The sequence below is a fragment of the Phoxinus phoxinus genome (genome assembly GCF_949152265.1).
Source record: "Phoxinus phoxinus genome assembly, chromosome: 18".
NCBI classification, from domain to species: Eukaryota; Metazoa; Chordata; class Actinopteri; order Cypriniformes; family Leuciscidae; genus Phoxinus; species Phoxinus phoxinus.
In genome coordinates this window covers 23709783-23736021 of record NC_136893.1, presented here as the reverse complement: position 1 = coordinate 23736021, position 26239 = coordinate 23709783, and the positions used below count along the sequence as shown (strand labels likewise).

At 40.1% G+C, this 26239-nt stretch overlaps 2 protein-coding genes across 3 annotated transcripts; one reads left to right on the top strand and one right to left on the bottom strand.

The window, feature by feature from the left end:
* The first annotated feature begins 8360 nt into the window (after window positions 1-8360).
* LOC306985864 (uncharacterized protein) lies at window positions 8361-21946 on the top strand. Its single transcript, XM_079588602.1, has 7 exons — window positions 8361-8512; window positions 9312-9924; window positions 13057-13197; window positions 13380-13444; window positions 14860-15126; window positions 16448-16525; window positions 20762-21946. Exons 2-6 carry the CDS (start codon window positions 9321-9323, stop codon window positions 16490-16492), a joined length of 1122 nt encoding a protein of 373 aa, XP_079444728.1. The 5' UTR covers window positions 8361-8512; window positions 9312-9320; the 3' UTR covers window positions 16493-16525; window positions 20762-21946.
* Window positions 17532-26046, bottom strand: pnpla1 (patatin-like phospholipase domain containing 1). 2 transcript variants are annotated; one of them, XR_013794881.1, is made up of 10 exons: window positions 25752-26046; window positions 25327-25559; window positions 22469-22534; window positions 22134-22343; window positions 21516-21576; window positions 20963-21190; window positions 20750-20882; window positions 19441-19563; window positions 18774-19353; window positions 18162-18660 (listed from the first exon to the last, which is right to left on the bottom strand). XR_013794881.1 is itself a non-coding variant. In XM_079588598.1 (9 exons), the coding sequence occupies exons 1-9, from the start codon at window positions 25954-25956 to the stop codon at window positions 19041-19043; spliced, it is 1572 nt and encodes a 523-aa protein (XP_079444724.1). In that variant the 5' UTR covers window positions 25957-26046; the 3' UTR covers window positions 17532-19040. The 2 variants fall into 2 exon arrangements, 1 of the variants encoding a protein (XP_079444724.1); XM_079588598.1 differs by having other exon boundaries at window positions 17532-19353.
* Between the last annotated feature and the right edge of the window lie 193 nt (window positions 26047-26239).

Sequence of the window (26239 nt, the reverse complement as noted above, 5' to 3'; positions counted from 1 at the left end):
TGTTAAAAAATGCCAATGTGTACGCTAAGTGGACTAGGGCTAAATGTTTTTTTTCTATTTTTCTTCGGTCTGGACCAAGTTTGAACACACCCTAAAATAACACTTCCATGAATTGTTAACAACACTTCCACTTATGATATTTGCTCAATGACATATGATTCAAAGCTTAAAGAATACAATGAGTCTTCCTATTTTTCATTAAAAGAACCCTGGAGGAAGGACTGGGCATGTGAGATTGTCTTACTGATTGCAGTCTGTAAAGAACAGCGAGATTTTGGCCATGGCTCTGGACTCTTGACTTTGGACTCTTGACTTTGACTTGTCGACTGGTCACTGGAAGCAATGCGATACGCAGAGATTGTGATCAAGCAGACAAGAGACCCAGCTGAAATTCTTTCTTGTTTCTTCCTCCTAAACTTAGTCTCACCACATTAATGTTTAAAAGACACTTGACTTGCAGTTACATGTAAAATAAATAAAACTGATGACATTTAATTGCTTAAATTATGTCATTTAGTCAAGAGAAAGACAAGTAAACAAGTACTGTACACTTAAAGCTCCAGTCCGTAACTTTTTCGGGTTAAAAATTATCCAAAATAATTTTTTGAGCAAGTACAGTACATAACCAGCCAGTGTTCAAAACTATCTGGTGGAGGTGGAGATGTATAGCCGTTTCTCACAGCACTTGATATAATTAAACGTATTAATTTGATGGTGGATCCAGAAAGGTTCAAACGACAATCACCAGTGACGAGATTCACCCGTTGTAAAATGCAAAAGACTTCGTTCGGACTTCAGAGTGGCTACAGAAAAAAAGAGACTGCAACCGGGCCCATGCAAAAACAAGGATAATATCGAAAGGGCATTTAATGTAGTCACGCAATGCTGCTTTGTTAACATTACAATTTGAGAACAAAGTATAATTTGCGCGGTTTTACGTGATATGGTAATCGATCGTTCGATTTAATCAGCGTGATTTACTGCAATGCTTTTTTTCCCCTTAGTTGGTCAGAACAAAAGTGGATGTTACTTACTTGTTCAGATTACATTTCCGATGAAAACTCATATGTTGGTCATACTTCCAAAAAGTATAATCTGTGATTCTGAATGACAGTATCCACACCGGCGCGGTGACGGACAGCCACACATTCTCCTCAAAACATTGTGTTCTTCCGCGCCGTGTCGAAGCACAACTCACATAAAGTTGATAATTTCGCGAATAACTGCAATTGCAGATTTCAAACAGAGATGGCGACAAAGAGGAAAAGCTATGGACTGCAGCTTTAATATGAGGTGAAAGTAACTTATGCTTTTCTTAAGTGTACACCTTTAATATGTTTGGTCAAGCTAATATGAAGTGTGACTGGTCAATGCTGTCTATTTGATATATTGTCATTATTATGCATGTTTTTAAGGCAGTTTGAGGCTGGTATTTGTTTAATTTTGAATGTTACAAGAAACAGACCAAGCAAAGAATCTTTGCAGAAGAAATATTAGACAGATGTTTACAAAATAAGAAAGTAATATAAATGTAATCACTCATAGGAGGATCATTCAAGAGGAGCACACTCACAGTTTTTTGGATCTTGCTCATCTCACACACAGAGTTTTTTAGATCTTGCTCATCTTGATCACTACCCTGATGACAGCCTCTACTGTGTGTTTTTCCAGGAAGGACTCAATCCTTAAATGAAAGGACGCTTGCTCCTCTATAGGAACATTTCGAGAATATGTGGACTTGGTGCTATTTCAATGTGGGATCCTCCCATGTTCGTCTCGGAGGCAAAGCCCGCTTCTAAGTCTGACCTAGTGTGTGAACTGGTTGCTATATCAGTCCTACCAGGTGTGTGAGCCGGTTGCTATATCTGTCCCAGTGGGAATACTGGTGGAGTTGGATGAAGAGGAGTCGTGTCCTACACATCCTCCAGCATTGGAGATCTGTTTTTTACGCAGTTATTGATGCCCTGATGCCCTTGTCTGGTCCTGCCCGGCTTCCACGACTCCTCATCTCCGCTGGTACCTCTCAGCTTCCAAGTTCCCCCGTCTCTGCTGGTCCCACATGGCTTCCAAGTCTCTGCATCTCCGTTGGTCCTGCTCAGCTTTCATGGCTCCACCAGGGATGTCGTCCTTCTGGCTCCACAGGGCTCCCTTGTCCCTCCGGATCTCCCTCTGTCAGTCGTTGTTCTGCCTCCATCACAGACTTCTGGGCTTATGGGTTGTGCCTCATCCCTCCACTTCTTAGGCTTTGTTGGTCTCCTCCTTACTTCCGGCTCCTCCTCAGTCTTCAGTCCCACCAGTTCCACCTCAGCCTTCCGGCTGTACCTCGGGTACTCGTCCCCATGGCTCTGCCTTGCCCTCCTGGTCCTCCGGTGTTGCTTGGTTTCTCTGTCCATGACTCCACCCTGGCTCCTCTCTCCATCAGTTCCACCATGGGTCATCCTCCTCCTGGACCTGATTGGGGTCATCCCATGGTCTCTTCCTCCAACTACTTCTCCATGCACTCTGCCTCCCTCTACCCCCAATGGACTCTGCCTCCCTCAACTCCCCCATGGACTCTGCCTCCCTCAACTCCCCCATGGACTCTGCCTCCTTCAACTCCCCCTTGGACTCTGCCTCCCTCAACTCCCAAATGGACTCTGCCTCCCTCAACTCCTCTATGGACTCTGCCTCCCTCAACTCCTCCATGGACTCTGCCTCCCTCAACTCCCCCATGGACTCTGCCTCCCTCAACACCCCCTTGGACTCTACCTCCCTCAACTCCCCCATGGACTCTGCCTCCCTCAACTCCCCCATGGACTCTGCCTCCCTCAACTCCCCCATGGACTCTGCCTCCTTCAACTCCCCCTTGGACTCTGCCTCCCTCAACTCCCCCATGGACTCTGCCTCCCTCAACTCCCCCTTGGACTCTGCCTCCCTCAACTCCCCCATGACCTCTGCCTCCCTCAACTCCTCCATGGACTCTGCCTCCCTCAACTCCCCCATGGACTCTGCCTCCCTCAACTCCCCCTTGGACTCTGCCTCCCTCAACTCCCCCATGGACTCTGCCTCCCTCAACTCCCCCTTGGACTCTGCCTCCCTCTACCCCCAATGGACTCTGCCTCCCTCAACTCCCCAATGGACTCTGCCTCCCTCAACTCCCCCTTGGACTCTGCCTCCCTCAACTCCCCCATGGACTCTGCCTCCCTCAACTCCTCCATGGACTCTGCCTCCCTCAACTCCCCCATGGACTCTGCCTCCCTCAACTTCCCCTTGGACTCTGCCTCCCTCAACTCCTCCATGGACTCTGCCTCCCTCTGCCCCCCATGGACTCTTCCTCCCTCAACTACCCCATGGACTCTGGCTCCCTCAACTCCTCCATAAACTCTGCCTTGCTCAACTCCTCCATGGACTCTGCCTCCCTCTACCCCCCATGGACTCTGCCTCCTTCTACCCGCCATGGACTCTGCCTCCCTCTGCCCCCCATGGACTCTTCCTCCCTCAACTCACCCATGGACTCTTCCTCCCTCAACTCCCCCATGGACTCTGCCTCCCTCAACTCCCCCTTGGACTCTGCCTCCCTCAACTCCCCCTTGGACTCTGCCTCCCTCTGCCCCCCATGGACTCTTCAGAGGCTCCCTCAACTCCCCCTTGGACTCTGCCTCCCTCTGCCCCCCATGGACTCTGCCTCCCTCAACTCCCCCATGGACTCTGCCTCCCTCAACTCCCCCATGGACTCTGCCTCCCTCAACTCCCCCTTGGACTCTGCCTCCCTCTGCCCCCCATGGACTCTGCCTCCCTCAACTCCCCCATGGACTCTGCCTCCCTCTACCCCCCATGGACTCTTCCTCCCTCAACTCCCTCTTGGACTCTGCCTCCCTCTACCCCCCATGGACTCTGCCTCCCTCAACTCCCCATGGACTCTTCCTCCCTCAACTCCCCCATGGACTCTGCCTCCCTCTGCCCCCCATGGACTCTGCCTCCCTCAACTCCCCCATGGACTCTGCCTCCCTCAACTCCCCCCATGGACTCTGCCTCCCTCAACTCCCCCATGGACTCTTCCTCCCTCAACTCCCCCATGGACTCTGCCTCCCTCTACCCCCCATGGACTCTGCCTCCCTCAACTCCCCCATGGACTCTGCCTCCCTCTACCCCCCATGGACTCTGCCTCCCTCAACTCCCCCATGGACTCTTCCTCCCTCAACTCCCCCATGGACTCTGCCTCTCTCTACCCCCCATGGACTCTGCCTCCCTCAACTCCCCATGGACTCTTCCTCCCTCAACTCCCCCATGGACTCTGCCTCCCTCTACCCCCCATGGACTCTGCCTCCCTCTGCCCCCCATGGACTCTTCCTCCCTCAACTCACCCATGGACTCACCCATGGACTCAACTCCCCATGGACTCTGCCTCCCTCAACTCCCCCATGGACTCTTCCTCCCTCAACTCCCCCATGGACTCTGCCTCCCTCTACCCCCCATGGACTCTGCCTCCCTCTACCCCCCATGGACTCTGCCTCCCTCAACTCCTCCATGGACTCTGCCTCCCTCAACTCCCCCTTGGACTCTGCCTCCCTCTGCCTCCCTCTGCCCCCCATGGACTCTGCCTCCCTCAACTCCCCCATGGACTCTGCCTCCCTCTACCCCCCCATGGACTCTGCCTCCCTCTGCCCCCCATGGACTCTTCCTCCCTCAACTCCCTCTTGGACTCCTCCTCCGGCACCCCATAAGCCTGTATCTTTGTTCAGCCCTCTTTCCCACCCCTATCTTTGTTCAGCCCTTTTTCCCACCCCCAGAGTTTTGGCAACCCAAAAATCTTTTTTTTTGTTTTGTTTTGTTTTTTTGTTTAAGGCACCAGGAGGCGCCTAATGGGGAGTGGTGTAAATGTAACATGAAGTTTTAGATTTAGTTTGTACTTCCTAGTTTTCCTGTGTTAGTTCTTCTTTCCTTTGTGCCATGGTTATTCGTTAGTTAATTGTTTATCTCCACCTGTTCCTTATTTTCTCCCTTCACTTAGTTTGTATATAATTTGCTATTAGATCCTGCCTCTTATTGCAACCAGCGTATGAGACATCCACGCACAGTTTTTGTCACATGACAGTGGGAACACGGGGAAACAAAGAGGTGAACTCAGTCTTTTTAAATCTTCACTTCTGCTTACCTGTTCTCATCTTTTCTTAACCACCAGGGCACATCTGAAGACAGGGGCAGTAACGAGTCATGACTGCTTAACATTTTAAAGCTCTGCACTTTGTCACTCTTTCTTCACATGACAACCACCCATGTTTTGCTCTTCTAACTGTAAGTCTTTGTATATGTGTTATAGTCCATCTTTGCTCTAGACTGCAGCACCAGACGCAACATTCATCATTCTAAAGATCATCTGTCTCTGTCTTCTCTTTCTCCTTTGCTCCATATTTTTTCAATCTGTCCTAACTTCCACACCCGCGCAATCAATACACCTCAATAGCTTTCTATTGTCATCTCACCATTTTCTCTTTTCTCTTTCTAACAACAAGACGCCCATCTCATTTGAACTCAAACATGCTCAGTCCAAAACCTAAGCATAATTTTATGCAATTACAGACATAAATACTGCTATTAATTATAATGTCCAATAAGATGCATTCCCCATATCCCAATATGCCTACTTTCTTGCTACACGGTATGCAACAAATGTGTTTGTCCAAATTAAGTATATTCATAAAACAGTAAGCAAACCTATTTTCACCCTTGTGAAAAATAATGGCTCTTTATCATACTTTTAGGAATAACTTATGAAAATAATACACTTTAAAACAACATACTTAAGTATGAATTGAATGTGATGTTTTCGGACATTTGATTTCCTGTTATTTACAATCAAATGAAAATATATTTTAGTTTAAATTTCTAGACTGCAATTAGCTAAACGTGAGAGTGCTTTTTTGACCAACTAAAGTACTTTTGTACATTCTTATATTCAAGTTCATAATTACTTTGATTGTCTGTGAAATATGTGACCCTGGATCACAAAACCAGTCACAAGTCGTACGGGTATATTTGTGGCAATAGCCAACAATAAATTGTATGAGTCAAAATGATAGATTTTTCTTTTATGCCAAATATCATTAGGATATTAAGTAAAGATCATGTTCCATAAAGATATTTTGTAAATTTCCTACCGTAAATATATAAAACATTTATTTTTGTGAATGAATGCAGCACAATCATGAACATAAATGGAAAACTTTATTTGGCGATTTTCTGAATGTTTCGATTTGTTGCACCCTCAGATTCCAGATTTTCAATAGTTGTATCTCGGCCAAATGTGTCCTATCCTAACAAACCATACATAAATGGAAAGCATATTTATTCAGCTTTCATGTGATATATAAATCTTACAATTAAAAAAAAAAATTGTTTTAACCATGTGACTGGTTTGGGGGTCCAGGGTCACATATGGTCAAAGTTACTAATAAATGTACTGACACGAATTTATTATACTTACTGAACTAAAATATATAATGTCACTTCTATTAAAACTTAATTAACTATTTAATATATTTGTAATTACACATTTGTAATGATTAAATTGCTATTGAGTACATTTAAAATGCACAAAATTACACATTTCAGTTAAATTATAATCAGTACGTTTCATGTGCTTTTCATTTGATATTATTAAAACATGCACTTTTTGAGTGTGTTAAGAAACATGCAAGTTAACTTTAAGTGCACTTAAGTGGCCTTTCATTTCATTAATATTATATTATCTGCTAAAAAAAATATTTCAAATAGAAGTAGGCTAATTATGAAATTACATATAAAGATGTACTTAAGTCTTAAGTCGGTCAAACAAAGCACTCTTCATTTAATATAAATTGAAACTATCTAAAATGTTTTCACTTCATTTTAAATAAAGTTTCAGAAAATATTACATGCAGTTCGCACTCAAGTATATTTGTTTAAGGTTTATTATTTTCGTAATAAATACTCTTTTTAAAAGTATGACAAAGTCTTTTTCACAAATGACTGAGCGCTCTGTATTAGGAAACAAATCACACTCCAAATCTATAAATCTCTCTGAATTGTATAATATCCATTGCATGCACTTAAAAGTTGCTACACTGTCTTTTAGAATTATGTATATTATTGTTTATTGAGTTAAATGTCCCCTTTAATCTCCCTGGATGGCCAACTTCAAGCAAATCTAACATTAGTGTTAACTTACTTCTGAATAATTAAACTACTGGAGTTGAGTTAAACTCATGTGAATTATTCACTTGGGTGACTTAGAGGTAACATGGTGTTTCCTGACCTATATCTGTTTGAAAGATGCCAAAAAGACACAGGATCTCAGGATAAGCCCTATTTTGACTTGCGGATGGTCTCTTGAGGGAATTTAAGTTGAATATCTGCTCTGCCGCAGTCTATGTAAGCACAGGTTATGTTTCGCCAGCCAGATTGAATTCTGCTGTGGTAGGCTTCTGCAGTCATCAAGCTGTCAAGTGTTTTGATGTTATCGGAATGGAACGGAATAAGTAAATAAGGTGTCCGACAGTTTGTCAATTTAAAGGATGGTCAGGAACTAACCGAGCCTAGTCTGATGAATAGACCAGTTTACATTGTAAATATTTCATTGATTATTTCCAATTAGTTTTAGAGAGTGTTTTAAAGGAGGCACCGTAATGCTGACTGCAATGAGCCTGAAGAAGAGCTGGGTTTTCTTAAACTCAAAGAGAATGAATTACCCACATATTTTAACCTGAGGCGGTTTATATAGAGAAAATAGAGAGGTCTTTATGAACACATAGTGCATAATTACAATTATTCCGGTTTAGCTGAAGACTAGCACTGTAAAAAAGAATTTTCACGATTTGTTATCATAACTTTTTTTTTCTTTCTTTTGTTAAATCAGCTTAGTAATTCATGTGGATTAGATAACATAATATTTAGATTTTCTGTTGATTAAACCAATCTTCTTAATTGTATTATCCTAACAAAAAAAAAATATTTCAATGATCTCAACATTTTAAGGCAAAGAGGTAACTTACTTTTCTAAGTTAAACCAACAATAATGTTTACAGTGCATGAATAACAGTTACTATAACACTATTAAATTAGAGGCTCAAGGAAAATAAATGGTGGGCATTAATAAAATAATTAAGTGCATTATAGTCCAAATAAATGGTGGACATTGAAACGCAGAGATGCATTTCTGTCAAGCAACAAGAGAGGGAACTATTTGTGTCTTTTCTGTTGCAGTATAAATGGATTTAACTTTGAATGAATAGCGCCATCTTGTGGATAGTTTAAAATGACAATTTGTAGTAGCCTAGCTACATGTAGACTAGAGTGTGCTTCTTGTTGTTGTTTTCTAATGACTAAAAAATATTCATGATGCTGAATATTCATGAGGTGAGTGGGCCATGAATGTCACGTGATCATGTCGGAACTGGCAACTTGCAGGGAAGTTGTCGCGTTACTTCTGCAAGTGCAAGCACGTTTTAAACCATTATTTGATCTGTACGTCCAAATGTGGTCTACATCCAATAAGGTAAGGTTTATTACTTAAAATAATGATGTCGCAATAAGTGTAATGAACGGGACATCGCGTCTGGCGGTCTCAACAAATGAAAAGTGTTTGGGAGACTACGAAGGTAAAGGCTGTGCCTCTAAACTTAGTGAGTTGCCTACTTGGACATGCATTTGTACATAACCGTGGACATGTTGCCCAAAAATATCTGAGTAGGCAGCTCGCTAGATTTGGAGACATGGCACTGACCGACCGGGACCAACTTCCGTTTTAACAGATATACGGTTTCATTTTAACCGTTTACTTTTTTTTTTTGCTAAACATTACACTGTAGACGGTATGAATGTGGTCTATCTGCGACTTTTGCCATAGTCCTATTTTTGGTGGAAATGTGTTTAATCTATTAGGCGACTAGCCTAAATAATTAATTTTTTCATTATATATAAATGAATAAGCCTAATAAGATTGAAAAAAAGATAATAATCTAAAAACAGTGAAATAATATAAATCGTTTCGATATTTATTGTGTGAATAAATAAATAAAATTGATGCCTGTCTGTTATATTCATTTTCTCCGTGACCATTGGTTATCATAATTTTTATCAAGATCACTGAAGTCTCAACGAAGATCTTGGGATGAAATAATAAAATAAAAAATAAAAAATCACACACTTGTCAAAAAGAGTAAATATGTGAATGGGGAACTGGAGAAGTTATTTGTTGTGTGTATTTTGGATAAATCAAATGCTATAAAATAGATGAAAATACAGTTCATGTGTGTGTTTTTTGTTTCTAACAGTATCATATTGTTTCATTATAGACATTGTGAATGCAAAGTACAAACATGTTGAAGTCTGCTTCCCGTAACTCTCCGCTGCTGCTGTTGGATCAGAAGTGTGCTAAATGTCTGTTAGAGACGTACGTCAAGCGGAGCCTCAGCCTGAATGAAGGATGCAGGAAACATCAGCTGAAACAACTCAAGACGGTGAAAAGGGATGAGCGGGGAAGCCAGGCCAGACGGGCGTCCAGTGACCCCTCCACACACTGCCGGTCTGCAGAGAGGCTTCTGAAGATCAACACGTGCCCGGAGTGCACAACATCAGCATCTGATTTACAGCGGAAGGGCCTGAAAGCACCAACAAAGAAATCCAAGAAATCCATGAGCCGTTCTCTCTTTAGAGGCTTTCTCAACCTCTTCTCTAAGAAGAAGTCTGACCTGAAAGTGAACGGAAAAAGAGTTTCAGAAACAGACTGTGGACAGTCTGAACGGGGGGTTGACACTTCTTATGAAAGCTCACCCGGCCACACTGAGACTCTGAGGAAGAAACACTCACTGAAAAAGATCTTGCTCAGCGATCAACATGTTGAGCAGAGAGAGTCATTACAATCGGACTCCACTCCAGTTCCTGGTGGCGTGGAAGGGCTTTTAGATGGTGAGTCTTGTCTGTAGGGCAGTGCGATATTGACTAAAAATCTTGATGTTTTCTGGGATTGTTTTATTTTTGCACTGGTACCTTGGCTGGTTTTGTCCTGTCATGGACAGCTGACTCCAGAAGCTTCTCATTTTCTTTACATTCTGTGCGGACATTAACGTTTTCATTAAGGAGCAATATCTGCCACGTTAAATTGATTTCCAGTGGCATTTTTTTAAACCTTATTATGTATCACCTTTTATGTCAAATTCTTACGTTGAAAGGAATAGTTCACTTAAAATGTAGTAATGTGCAAAAATAGTTCACTTCTGTCATCATTTATTTTCCCAGTTGTTTCAAACCTGTATACATTTCTTTCTTCTGTTGAACACAAAAGAAGATATTTTGAAGAATGTTGATAATCAGACAGTTGATGGACCGCATTGACTTCCATAGTAGGAAAAAATAATTGGGGTTAATGGGGTCCATCAACTGTTTGGTTACTGACATTCTTCAAAATATCTTCTTTTGTGTTCAACAGAAGAAAATCCATACAGGTGTGAAACATCTTGAGGGTGAGTATATGATGACAGAATTTTCATTTTTAAGTGAACTATTCCTTTAATTAAATTAATTTAGAATGATAAGACACATTTACCAATTACATTACATCTGTAGGCTATCAACTAGGCCTAAATAAATCGTACACTGCATAAGCTGCATCTTAAGCTGCGTGTATTTACACTGCAATTACAGTTGCATATAATGCTATGAAATTTATGTTTTAAAAATAGTATTTAGATATTTTTTATATTAAATTATACTTTAAATATACAACTAAAACCTCCAGTTGGTGGTGGCAGTCATTGAGTCATTCATTCAACTGATTCATTCATGTTGCTCGGAGACACACACCATCTGTGGCTTTGTTTGGCACTAATTTTATTTGCCAAATAGAGCAAAAACAGACATTATTGTGTCTAAAATGTAACACAATATTAACTTCTTGTTTATTGAACTGTTGTATAAAGTCAATATCCCATTTGCAATTGTCCAGATATTTAGGAAAAAAAATCCTGGTTGTCATATAGAAATATAGGGAAAACAATCAGATGGGGCATTATATTATAAGAAGATATTTTGAAGAATGTCGACTCGGTAACCAATCAGTTTCTGCTCCCCATTGACTTCCATAGTAAAAAAAAAAAAGTCAATGGGGACCAGAAACTTTACATTCTTCAAAATATCTTCTTTTGCATTTAATAAAAAACAAGAAACTCATACAGGTTTAACATAACTTGAGGGTGAATAAATGATGACAGAACTTTAAAGGTGCTCTAAGTAACTTTTTTTACGTTAACCGAACAGCTTCGGAGTCATTGGAATAGTTATATGACTTTTTTCGGGTTGAATGGTGGTCGTCTCGCACCCCCCGAGCGCCTGTGAGCGGAAAAACCACACTTGCAACTTTGGGCCGGCGAGCCGCCGGCCTCCGCGTCAGAAAGTATCGCGTGATATCAAGTCTCGCGATGTAACGAATTGCTGTACGGCACTGCACACGTACATTTATATGATATCATTCTGAGTATCATACATACCTCAGTTGACATGGCTCCGTGCGTTCGCCGGCGGCTTCTCTGAAAACAAATGCACGTGACCAGAGGGAGAAGATGGGAGGGGGGAAAGTTGCCAATGGTTTTACGACAGTTTTCTCAAATATCTATTCCGAAACTACAGGGGGAGCTCTAAAACGAAACCTGCGAGAAAACAGCGAAGACATTTCCAAACCTACTGAGTGCTGCTTTAATTTTTGGGTGAAATAGCGTGTCATTTAGGGACTCAAGGTCTGTTCACAGTTCACACTAATGTTCAGTACAGAAATTCGGTTTAATAAACATTTTAATTTGAATAAAGGGGTGGTCGCACAACACTTTTCGTTTCGTTGACTTCCATCTGAAATCGCATACTGTTTAGTAGGTAGGTAGCCTACTACGTTTGGTTTTAAACTTGCTTCGCGACCGCTATAAAAAGCATGTTCTATATAGTATGAATGTGTGTAGTATGAATGTACTACATCCGCTATGTTGTCATTATCATGTGACATACCAGCGTCAATGGCATCGCTTCACCTCCATTCATAAATCCTCTCCCATGGCCTCATGGGATAGTGTCCCTCGAATGCACACTTCAGAATCTCACCGGAAGTAGTAGATCATCCAGGTACTTTTTGATTACTCTCTCATGAGTACTATGAATACCACTCAGCTCGCATATGCTTTCCGCCTGCTATATAGTATGGAAGTAGGCATATTCAGACACATAGTTGTTCCAAGGTTCGAGTTGAACTCTGAACTGTTTTCCCTACAGAAAAGGTCTGACTCAAACCCAATGACAATGCATTACAATGATCCTAACAGGATGAAAAAAAGACATGCACAACTTTCTTTCTCCAAGTCCTCAAAGGAGAGGATAGACTCACATATTTATCTAATATGAAAAAAGCTGTTTTTCACGTCGGCATTTATTTGTCCATCGGATATTCAACCTAGGTTTTTCACTCTAGAATGTTTTTTCAATCCCAGGCGATCACATCACATCCCTTTGCACCGAAAGAGAATTAACTTTAAGATGACCTTTAAAATTGTTAGCCAGCCAACACTTCAACACACATCAGCCAGACATTCATATAGAGACTCAAGAAAAAGTTGCTCAACAACAGTAAGAATACACACTTATAAGCTGCAGGTTTGCAGCGTTTCAAGAAAATGAAGTAGATTACATATTTTTACATTTTGAATGTATTATTATTATTTGTTTTACACTCATGTATTTGGTATTGTTTGATGAAAAATCTGAATATTCAAGTAATGTTTGACTTCCTGTTTTCTCCACGACAAGCAGGTGTCAGAAATGGAAACTTGCGCATCGTTTTGTGTACTCGGGCGACTGGAGCATTTCTGCTTTTCTATTAGCGGTCTGGGTGTGAATGTGTACTTTCTCAGTCTGCAATTTTTGTGCCTAATAATTATGCTGGTGTGAGCAGGCCTTCAAACTTAAATGTCACTGTTTTATTGGTCAATATACATCAACTAAATCAAAAAAAAAAAAAAAACTTGTGTAAATGATTTCTTGTTTCCCTTCCTCTCCGTGTAGTGAGTGCGGACTCCAGTAATACATACTTTGAGAAGGTGTCAGAGGAACTGGAGTGGATCGTGAATGAGATCCAGTTCAGTCCGGAAGAAGATTCTGCTCCACTGCCCTCTTCTGCTTGTTTAGGAGATTGCAGCTCTTCAGGTGATTCTCTATGAAACATGACTAGCAGGAGATCCAGTCAATTCATGTTTTTAGAGCAGAATAAATCCCCCAGAATACTCTGGGGGATCTGGCTCTGGGAGATTTTACTTGCTTAATGAATTTATTCAAAGCTTGTTTCAGTTCATCACGAGTTGTAAATGTACACACTTGTGTCTCCTCAGGTGATGCCAATACAGAGAGGATTATCAGCTTGCTGAAACTACATGGAGATATTATTGATCAAAAAGTTAGCATTTAATTTAAAGGATGATTACCGAAGTTTGAGTCCCTTTATCCTTTGACATAATGTTCAACCATTTGACTTTTATTCACTAGAAGTTATTTTAAAGGTACACTGTGTAGGAATTTCTCCCATCTAGTGGTGAAATTGTATTTTGCATTCAAACGAATAGTGCTCTCTAGCGCCTCGCTTTTTCAAATGCGTGTTGCAACTACGGTAGGCTTTATGTACCGTATTTTCCGGACTATAATAGGCCCTATGCACAGCTGCACTACTTCCTGAACTTGTGCAGGCTCCTTTGTTTCCTGTCTGCCAGGATTGGCCAAACTGATTAATCCAGGTGTGTCTGACAAACAACAATTATCAGACACACCTGGATTAATCAGTTTGGCCAATCCTGGCAGACAGGAAACAAAGGAGCCTGCACAAGTTCAGGAAGTAGTGCAGCTGTGCATAGGGCCCATTGCACACTGAGTCCGAAATTCGCATCCGAAATTTTCGCACGTTAAAAAATAAATACGACCTCACGTTATGTCAATCACGCTTGCACACTGCCTCCGAAACTTTCGTCCGTCATAAAAAAAATCGAAACGGGTTTGATTTTCTGCGTTTTTCGCATCCGTAACAAGCAGTTTGAATGGTGTTTGAATGGTGCTTTGACAATTCAGAGACACCGAATCACGAATACGAAAAACGCATATGAAAATTTCGTACTCGGTGTGCATTGTGCAATGGCCTTTATAGTCCAGAAAATACGGTACCAAGAAGCTATGACAACATGTCTTCCAATAGCACTTCATCGAGTTTTCTTTCGGGTGATGAGGTTCGTTATTTGAAACGAACTGCAACTTGACACACAACGACCAAACGAATGTTACAGTATGAATCACAGACTGTAAAAAGCATCTCCTGTGGCTCGGCATAAGTATGATCCTGCATTATGAAGTACCGTGCAGTGCAGCCTTTCAAATTTTCGCCTCTCACTGATCTTCTGGTCCCTTTCAGTCACGTGACGCGGGCTCTGAACGAAAACGCGTTGTAGAAACACGTTGAGGTAGGCTAGTGCTTTTTGTCCCTCTCTGCTATTATAGTTTTTCAAGATGGCGGAACGGCATGGAAGCCTCCGTGGACTTACCCGTCCCATATAAATAAAGATAAGAAATTCTTCGCTTACGAGGATAAGTCAGATCATTGGCAGAGGTCATTTTACACCAATGAGGACATATTTATGAATAAAGACATTGATTTTAGCTAATAAAATACTTAAAAAACTACACAGTGTACCTTTAAGGAAAAAACAATGAATTATTAACACATTTTATCACATGGCTCTTTAGGACATTGTATTCTGACTGGTCAATCACACCATTCTGTGGTATATTTGTTCATATTGACCAGCATAATGCCAATTCTCCTTCTAGATCAGCAAGAACAATAGCGTCCAGGACTTCCTCCAGAAACTGACGTACAGCTCCTTCCAGCAGCTGGCAGATCGCTACATATCCCAGATCCCCAGTCCTCTTCCCCAGACCACAGACGCCTCCCCTGAGCTGGTCAAACTTGCCTTCACCCTGGACTTCACTGCTAAAGTAGCTGGACTGTCCAGCCAGACGATCGGTCGAATCATGGGGTTTGGTTATCAATACCTACAGGATTCCTTCACACTAATGTGTGCGGCCCATAGACAGGTAAATACAGATCAGGCAGCAAATAGCAAAAGCATTTTTTTGCAGTAAAGTGGTGGACCACAGTTGAGTCTTGCAGAGTAGCAAATGTAACACGCCACCAAGAAGGTTTGGTGTATTTTCCCACTTTATTATTAAAAGGGTTAGTTCATCTGGCTCTTCCAAGCTAATGGGAGTGAATTGTACCTTAGTTATTGAAGCCCAAACGAGTGCATCCCTCCATCATAAAAGTAATCCATACGGCTCCAGAGGGTTAATAAAGGCCTTCTGAAGCAAAGCCATTCGTTTTTGTAAGAAAAATATCCATATTTATAACTTTTTATAATCTATGACGTGGGATGTAGGAGTAGCGTAAGCTTTGACACCTCTCGCGGTTCAAACAAATTGTTCTGGGCAACAAACTCAAGCTCCTCCAACATTACCGTATTTTCCGGACTATAAGTCACACTTTTTTTCATTGTTTGACTGTCCTGCGACTTATAGTCAGGTGCGACTTATATATCAAAATTAATTCCTACTGATTGAGATGAACCAAGAGAAAACATTACCGTCTACAGCCGCAAGAGGGCGCACTAGTAGGCCTACTCTTTAACAATTCTTGTTTTCCTCTGCGCTTCCGCATTCATCAATACGTCATGCGTCAGGTCAGAGGTCACTCTTCCGCCGGAACTAGACTCGCATACGGCTGTTACCGGAAGCCAGTGATTATAGTTTATAAAGTTATAAGTATGGATATTTTTCTAACCAAAACGCATCGCTTCGCTTCAGAAGGCCTTTATTAACCAACCAGAGCCGTATGGATTACTTTTATGATGGAGGGATGCACTTTCTGGACTTCTAAAACTTACTAAACTTAATTGAAGTTACCATTCACTCCCATTCTAAAGCTTGGAAGAGCCAGGATATTTTTTAATATAACTGATTGTGTTTGGCTGAAAAAAAAGAAAGTCATATACACATAGGATGGTGAGTAAATGATGGGATCATTTTCTTTTTTGGGTGAACTAACCCCTTTAATTCTTCTGATGTTGGTAAACAATATACTGTGACTGAGCCCAAATGAGGTGTAAATGTGGTCATGCATTTACAGCTGTGACAGAAGCTATAGAAATAAATGCATCTTTATTTTCCCCACTGGGGAGGAAGTTTTGAGCTCTACTCTGAAATGTCAGGATGTTCATAAGCAATCAAAATCTTACATCGAAGTTAGTTATTAAGGTCTAGTTATGTCCTCATTTTATTTCCTGTTTCTTGTATATGGTTTCAGTTGGTTTGTTACAAGTGTGCAGTTTGGTCATTTCTCATGTTTTTCATTTCCTGATAGGCGCCTGAAGATTTGGAAGGACAGGATACCTGTGATCCAGACTGACGGCTTAATACTGTGAAGTCGAAACGACAAATGGTACAATAGGATAAACTCTGGGGAAAAAAACTGTGATATAAATATGTGTAGCTGCTTCTGTGAACAAGCCAAATGTAGTAGTATGTTTATACTGTAAGCTTTATGCAATGAACAAGTTTTGTTACCATTGTGTAAACTTTAAGGACCGAACCTAATGTTGAAGCTGTGAATAAGAAATGTGTCTTGGGTGCCAAATCATCTGAATGGTCATGTGATACTGAAGACCGGAGTAATGATGCTGGAAATGCATTGCTGTGACATGAATATTTATTGTAATATCATTAAATTGTAATAGCGTTCAAATAAATGCAGCTTTCTTTCAAAAAATACTATATAATCTTACCCAGCCCAAACTTTTGAACGGGAGTATGTATTAGAAATATTCTGCACTGTGACATTTTAGGTTAAACCACGAGACAATAAAAATAGTTTATCGGAGCCTCATGCCGCGTGTTATGTTCAGAACTGATATTTACGCTAAATGATATTACGCTTGGATATAAAGTGTAAGATATGGATCTAATGTCATGTGATTGTTATATGGCTCGATCAGGTTGAGCTTTTAAAAGGTGATTCGTCGTGCTCTTTAACTGAGGAGGTGGCGTCTGTGCAGATGTTTGTTCTGATGGTGGGAGAGGATGTTTCACACGACTGCGTGATCGAGACCGAGCTTCGACACGCTCTCTTTTGTCTCTGAAATGGTGCGGCCATGAAATAATGGCAGCATTTGTTTCTGGGTGTAAAAGGCAGCGGGGCAGTGTTGTCTGGAACTGTATTAGCCACCCTTGACATTTCAGTGCGTCCTGTAGAAACACATTCTGCATTGAGCAGCATTGCTAATCAATCTCGAGGGATTCATGGAGTTTGGGATTTGATGTCATCGGGGTCCTGTGATCTAACCACGGCTGCGTACGAAGACTCAGGCAGCTGACTTGTTGCCTCACCTTATCAGGCAATGACTATGCGGGCAGAGGTGCCTCATGAAACTGATTTCAGACAGACTTCTGAGGCAGCGCAACGGTTTAATGATCTACAACAAAATAAAGTGAATATTTAAGTACTATAAAAAAGTTATTTCTCACTAGAAATGACATCGGGAGTGGAAAACGTTGGTCAAAAACACATTTATACACGCAACTTTAAGACGCCATCTTTATATATATTTTTTTGGCTCAACTGTCACAGAAAGGAAAGCACATAATTTTGGGATATCAAAGGCAGCGGACGATACATCTATGCTTCATTCATAAATCAATCAGATGAATATCTCAGGAAGTGAAACTAACATTAGATTCGGACGTGCCTTAATGCCTTCTGTCCTTTACAACAGTCTTCAACCCTTTTGACGCTCAGACAGCTGTATATTTTCCGTGTGAGAAAAATATGAACTATGATATTAAACAGACAACAAAATGAAACTATTATATTTTCATAATATTAAAGCAAAAGAGTTCAAATGTGTTATATAGCATATCTGAGATTAACACATTTTCTATTGTTTTTCCTAAAAACTAGTGCTGTCAATACAATTAAATAAGAATGAAATAGTATTATTATAACTTGGTCAATGTAAATGCAAAAAAAAATCATTCATATCTTATAAGTACCGGTATGTTAACTTAGACAGTGCTAAATACATTTAATAAAATCCTTTATTTATCTCTCATGTGTCTTCTAAATGTTTTTTAAGCGTTTCACCAGCATACAAATGGGCAATAAGTTAATAGGGAACACTTTACAACAAGGTCCCTTTAGTTAAACATTAGTTGATGCATTCACTAACATTAACCTACAATGAGCAATGCATTTGTTACAGTATTTATCTTAGTTATGAATACAACTATTAATTTTAGTTCATGTTCGCTCAGATCCATTAAATAATATTAACAGACACAACTTTTGACTTTAATAATGTATTAGTAAATGTTAAAATGAACTTAAGTTTAATAAGTGGTTTGGTTACACTTTATTTAATAACGCTTTATTATACAGTGTGCTTTTTATACATGTACTTACTGTAGCAATAACAGTAAATGATGCATAAATACAAGTAACTAACCTTAATCCAAACCTTAACCCCAGCCCTAACCCTATAGTAAGTACATGTTGTTAATTATTATTATTAGGCCTACTACCTAAATGTATATCACTGTAACAAGGACACCTTCAAATAAAGTGTAACCCTGGGTTACAGTGTAACTATACATTTAGGTAGTAGGCCTAATAATAATTAACAACGTGTACTTACTATAGAGTTAGGGTTTGATTTAGGGTTAGTTGCATGTAATTATGCACAATTTATAGTAATTGCTATATTAACATGTCACGTGTAACAAGGACACAGTAAAATAAAGTGTTACTAATAACTAAAGTTAACAAATGGAACCTTATTGTAAAGCGTTTCCACACATCTTTATGGGATCTTTAAAAAGAAATATACACTAAAAATCTAGTCCCACGTTAGTATTCAGTGTTTAGCTTAAACAAATGAAACGCACAGACCGATACATCAGCTTCACTCTGTGTTGATTAACGTTATCCATCCACCATTGCTTGCATTCTTTTCATTTCTTTTCACGTCAGCCACAAGCTGTTGTAACGTGTGTTGCACCTCTATCTTGCGGTTTCTCCACTTGCTCTCTGTTTCTAGTGAAAACAGGAGCGTGTAGATGTTTGGCAGGGTCTGTGCCACAGAAGGGCTCGCTGGGATAAGAGATGAGACGTGGCCGTTCAGGTTAGAGGAGGCCATGTGTATCTCAGCAAGCTCTCTGGGCCTGTGCTGCTCATCGGGAACTTGTGCGGACATGAAACTGATCAGACTCAGCATCCTTTGCAGAAGACAGAAGATATTTCCTCAGTGATAGTATTAACAATAACTTTAACAGCAGATAATGCTTTTGTTGTTGTGTACTTACATGTCTCCAAGGACTTTCCACGTTGTGGACAACATAATTTTGAGTGCAAAGGTCATAAATAGCTTGACGCCATGCCAGAGCCAGTATGCCGCAGTCGTAGCTTTAGTGATCCATTTCTGAGACCTGTGAATATCCAAACAACATGAGTGCTAATGAGCAGCCTCTAAATAATGCCTTTTAAAGTCAGAAACCTGTAGGCGGTTTGCAAACGATGTTGCGCTTATGCATTTAATGAAAATAACTGATGCACTGAAATTAATTTTATTCACTGAAAATATGAATCTATTTAATAATCAACACCTTTAAAAAACAGTTGTAAAACATGTAGTTTTTTATATAAATTTAATAAAATTAATAATTTGTTGTTGAAATATGACCATTCGGACGGTGGCTTTAATAATTTTCATGACAGATTCATTCAAACATGCATTAAATAATGAGGACAACATGTTAAAATAAAACTATGCAATTTAGTGCATCTATTTAGCTAAATCCTTGAGGGTTTTCTCTTTATGCTACTAGGAGCTGGACATTGAACGGTTCTCCTGAGGTAAATGCGTAAATGCGGTTTTATCTTGATGATGCATTTCGGTAAGTTATTCTGTTTTTTTTTTTCAACATATCTAATGATGTTACCCCAAAAATTTTGCATTCGCTCGCAAAATCGTTGCATTTGCTCATAAAATGGTTTACGTTCCCCTCAAAAATGTTGCGTTTGCTTACAAAATGTTTTACGTTCCCCCGAGAAATTTTGCGTTCCCTCGCAAAATGTTGTGCAATCCCCCCCCCCCCCCCCCCCCAATTTTTTGCAAAGCGTCTCAACTGAAAAAAAAACTGCGCTGCCAAAACGCTCTCAAGCGCACATAGCTAGGCGTTTTCAGCAGAGCGTCTAACGTTTTAAGCTGGCTAAAAACGCTTTGGTGGACACACGGCCTAAAGGTGATGGAAAAAGATGGGAGGAAAAAATATATTTCAATGCTTTTGCCTTCCCCTAAGAAACTTTGCATTCTCTTTCAAAGGCCTCCCATTTCATATTTTTTCCATCACAATGTCCTTTCAGGGGCTCTGTACCATCAACAGAATCAGTATCTTATTAAATGTTCATCATCTTAGCAGTTCATCAAATAGAAGATCGATTAAAAAACGAGAAATCGATATTGTCAACCCAGCTGTAGCGTCCACACAGCTGAAATGTTTACCTGTTGTAGTTTATTTATGTTGTGTGCCTGCAGTATTTATAATAAACATTCATCCTTGGGCATCATTTTTTTATTTTATTTAATCAAAATAACTTCCCCTTTCTCTTTACCTTTCCCATAAGGTGGTGGCACTCCAGATTGGCAGTGTAAACAGCAAGAGCAGGAATGAGAGCGTCCGTTGAGATAAAGAGACATCCGGATTACTCAGAATCTCCAGCTGTCCCTCAATATTACACATCAGCACTAAAACAGAGAATGAGAGAATGCTTCAATTATGTATCGAATCCTTCATAATCAGAAATGTAAACAGGACACTACGGTACCTTCGTGAACCTTTGGCGAGTTCTTATGTTCTGTCCGCTCTTGATGGGATGGACCGACGGATGAACAAACCCCATTGACGGTCTTCTCTTCAGGTTCCTCCGGGGAGTTCGGCTGAGATTCCTCTTCCTCAACACCATCAGTCTGTGTTAGCATCCAGTGATCTGAGCTCAGGGAATCATCAGATGCATCGGACTCCTTTCTCCGTTCAGGGTACAACGGCAGAGCGTCTGTCGAGGTGCGTGAGACAGTTTGACAGTTGATTCAGAGTTGATTCAGCTTTTTAAGATTGTTGTCTAAATATTCAAATCACAAAGGTTCCAATATTTACCATTAGCCTTTTCAAAAGATTTACAAATATCGCTAAAATTGTATATGTGAAAGGGTTTTTGTTTTAAGAGCTGTGTATTAGATTGTACATTAGATGTATCGCTGTCTTAACAAATGTAAAAAAGTAAGTGTTCACGTTACATATATAGCCTACCTATGAATACTTCAACATGAACATCTGATAAATCATTAAAAAAAATACATCAAATTTACAGTAAAACTCACTGCTCTGCTGCAGAAAGTATACGGTATCTTGGTATCCACTGTAGAAAGCCTTCTTCAAAACCTGTCAATTAACAATAAATGAAGTTAAGGAAGGCTTGATAAAAATTATTGTATCACTTCACCACTGTGTCATTTGAAACCCATATTACCATTTAAGAACATAGGAACTCCAAGGCACTCGAATTATGTGGAAAAAAGTTAAAAAGCCTTTATTTTATTCATGGCTTAAACATTAAAGTTGGTGACAGGTACACCATATTATTTTATATTTATTTATGTATTTAACAGATCATAAAATTACAGAATGTTCAAGCTGCTCGATTCCATCCAAGTGGACAGTGATCAGGAGTGTTTACTCCAAAAAAGTTAAAATAAAAAAGGGGACGCTAAATGTCATTTTGGCTTTAATAAGATTTTCCCAATAAATAGGCAAGAATAAACCTGGTGTCCTTCATGATTCCTGTTCTTTCCGACAACAAAGCACTTAAATGCGACGAGCTCGTAATCACAACTTCAGAAGTGGGAAGTAGGAAATTTCCGATAGCACGTGAAGGCAGCATAAGTGCAAATAGCCGCTGCCTAAAAGTACCTGTGTTGGGAAATTGTTAGGAAACTCACCCTCCAGTCCCGAGGGAACATTGCATCTACCAGTCTGATAAAGTTGGTAATGGAGCACTGCAAGGAGAGCTTCTGGATGATGGCGTCACAGAGGATAATGGAGGTATCAGAGGGACAGATGTCCACGTGTCCAGCAAACGGGGAGATGGTGAGGGTGGGGCAGGAATCATCGAAGGGCTGGATGTTTGTGAAACCTCCATCCATATAGTACTGGGAAAGTATATAGGTGTTATATTTATAGCTTTTTTTTTTAAGCTGCATGTTGGTTTAGAGTATTTCTGTAGTTCTTTGGCATGCTGTCAGAGAGTGCTTACAGTACACACACTTTTACTCACCTCGCCTTTATACTGTGGAGGGATCACGCCACTGTATACAGGAACAAAACAACTGCACAAAAGAGCCTTATAGAGGACGAGAAGAGGTTAGTTCATCCAAAAACATTACTCACCCTCAATTCTAGGTGTATATGACTCTCTTCTTTCAGCCAAACACAATTGGAGTTATATTAAAAAATATCCTGGCTCTTCCCAGCTTTATGATGGGAGTGAGCGCCTGAGATTTTGAAGCCCAAAAAAGTGTATCCCTTCATCATAAAAGTAATCCATACGGCTCCAGGGGGGTTAATAAAGGCCTTCTGAAGCAAAGCCATTTGTTTTTGTAAAAAAATATCCATATTTATACATTTATAAACTATAATAATCAATGGCTTCTGTAACGGCCGTACACCAGTCTAGTTCCGACGTAGGACAGGAGGAGTAGCGTGAGCTTAGCTGAGAGTAGACGCCTCTCGCGGTTCAAAGCAAGAGACTCAAGCTCCTTTTCTCTCATATCGAAATCCTTCGTCACTCAAAAATTTACGTCACTCAAAAATTCTAATTTTAGACTTCTAATTTTAACTTTTTTTGCAGACTCAAAGACTGGTGGGCAGAATATGTTGGTGCGTTCAAGTCATCACGTATGGATCGTATTTACGTGTTGAACGCCACCACAATGTCGTAAATACCAGTGGGAAGCTCGGGATTTTCTCTAAGCCCGATCTTAACAAGTTGTGGGCGTGTCACTGAGAAACATGGCGGAGTACCACAATACAAGGTATTTAGCTTGTCAGGCTTTTATATTTACACCGCAGTAAGCTAATTGCCTGCACATAATATGATAGCGTTATAAAATAACATTATGTAACGATAAAGTTTGCGGTGGCTTCATAAATTAACTAAAAACATAAAAAAACAAAGCACACCTTATGCAAATCTTTGTTCTTCATTTTCTAGAACTAGAGTTAAAGAACCTCGCTGTATTTTTGTGTAATTAATTAAGAGAAAGTACTCCGCCATCTTACTCACCGAACGCACCGGCCGTCGTAAACACGACTTCCCACATCGTGCGTACGAACTTCCCAGGAGGACTTGAACGCACCATAAGCCTTGCGCTAAAGCGTAAACATAAAGCTAGCCGCAAAGCACTGGCAAAAGTAGCCTAATGATTATGAATGTGTCGGGAAAAAAGGAAACATTTTAATTGTTTATTAATGAACTAGTGTTTTCTGAGTCAATGTTGGCTGCAAAGATGAAGTTGTCGTTGCTGACTCAAGAAATGCACCTTTCATTTGGATTAAATAATCAGAAATAATTAGTTTCAGCCTATACGCCGAGTTTCGGTTCATTTGTGACGCGATCCAGTTATTTTCGCAGTTAAAGACGGGCGTAACCAGCGTAAACTAGTGTTTTTCCTTGATGCCTCGCCACAGCCAATCATGCGGCATGCTTATTGGCTCACTGATGTTGACGCGATTAACCTCTTAGGTATCAAAATTTGGTACCGAAAAGAGATTTTTTCGTGGCAATTTGTTCGGTGCCTAAAAAGTATCGAACTTGATACCCAGCCCTATTCGTGACCGTTGTTTTGTTTTGCTCTATCCTCTGTGCTTCCGCATTGTTAATATGTCATGCGTCGGGTCAGAGGTCACTCTTCCACTGAAACTAGACTCGTGTTCGGCCGTTAAGTGGAAGCCAGTGATTATAGTTTATAAAGTTATAAATATGAATATTTTTCTTACAAAAACGCATCGCTTCGCTTCAAAAGGCCTTTATTAACCCACTGGAGCTTCTCATAGAGCTTGGAATATTTTTTTAATGTAACTCTCTCAACTCTCTCTTTTTTTATATTTTTTTTTATATAAACACTCTCATGGCAATTGCTGGTTTGGCAAATTGGTGGTAAATTTGTATGAATTTGGATAGTCTCATTTTGATATCTGCTTCACTTTAAACCCTAACGCTCAAAAGTATTAACTGGTTTGAGTAGGACAAACTTAAATTAAACTAATTAGTTCAGTCAAATTAACTTTTATGAGTATTTAGCACTTTCTTTTTCTTTCAAGTTCACAGAACTGATATATTTTAAGTAAACTGAACTCTTTCATTGTTTTGAGTTTTATGAAATTATTTATTTTAATTTAGACAAACTTAAGTTTAACTGAAACGGCTGGGATGTCTATTTCCCAGCATGCTTTGCCGATGGCACTCGAAAGGGAGAGTAAATGCTGAAATGTAATGTGAAGTGTAATATAATGTTACAATATAATTTTTGTGCAAGATTAATGTTAAGTGTGATATTTAGTAGTGATTATTGTTTTGCTATACTAATTTAGAATAATTTCTGTCAATGTTGGTTTTAGGATAGTTACCATCATGGTGACGAGTGGTGCATGAGCTTGATTTGAGAGCATTTAATACCTTTATTATTGTTGCACTCATACAGCAAGTGCTTCTATATGATATACTGCTGCTAATATGATAACAAATTAGTATGTTAGCAGATTAGTTCGTTAAAGCTAGCTAAGTTTATACTAATAAAAGTGTTCACATTGAGATGACATGAAAGTTTTAACTTTAAGGTAATTGGATGAATTAGTGTATTCAAACATATAAGTACAAATTAAAAATCTGCTAGTTCTGTTTAATAAACTTAAACCTAAATGTTTTGAGTTTTGCCAACTTATTTGGGTTTACATAGGTTTAGGGGTGGACTTTAGTCCAAAAAATGAGTACAAAACATATAGTACAAATTCATACAAAATCGCCAACTCATAAAATAGTTGTAGCTGTAACATGACATACTACTGTACACTGAAAATTTTCATACATACATTTGTAAATGATATGGCAAAAAAAAAAAAATTCTTGATGCTTACTTTTATAAGGTCATCTTTGGAATGAAATTCCGACATTAAAACATTTTCCCCATCAGACATGCGAGTCATGGACACATGCAGACGTCCGGTGGCCAGAGTGTGGGCATTATCAGGCAGACAGCTCTGCAGTGTGACCTCCAGCCACCTGAAAATATCCACCGTGGGACTGAGAATACCAATCGACTGCTGATGGGTAAATCTCGCAAATTCCAAAAGATGGTCTCGCACACGTCCTGTGAGAAGAAAATGGGGATTTAATGACTACCAACAGTTCATTTTAATTACCTGATTCTTTTATCCGAGTGACTTACGGCACACTAATCCTTGGACCACCCTGGAGTTTGAACCTACAACCTTTATAAGTACAACACTAGTCCCATAGTCAATGAATGAAGGTGAATATGAATCGAAAGATCTCAGATTACCTAGATTGGACCCACAGACGACCGCGGCCGCCACGAGAGAACCAGCAGACGCGCCGTAGACTCTCGGTGCTCCTTGCAGGATCCAGGCTGAGTTATCCAAAATACTCTGCGCAGCACCGAGTTGGTAAGTTGCTAGAAAGCCAGAACCACAGAAAGACACGGAGAGGTTCTCATTTTTAGACAGAATGCATAACGGCGATGACATGACTGGAAAGATCTCCTCGTGGTCGGATGGTATCAGCTCTTCTTCAGTGCTCGATCTCTAACTTAAGAGGAGGACCATCAGAGCAGCAACTTATAAACAGACAGTCACGGTGTTGTTAACAACAAAAGAATGTAAGAAAGCCCACAAAAGTCCCTCCTTCCCCTCTAGGATACAAAGAATGATCTCAAATCAATTCCTCACGTCATGATGTCTGAATTAGACCTTTTATATGCGTCTGCACACAACCTTCAGACGGCATCAGAGGTAACTGTATATTATTGTC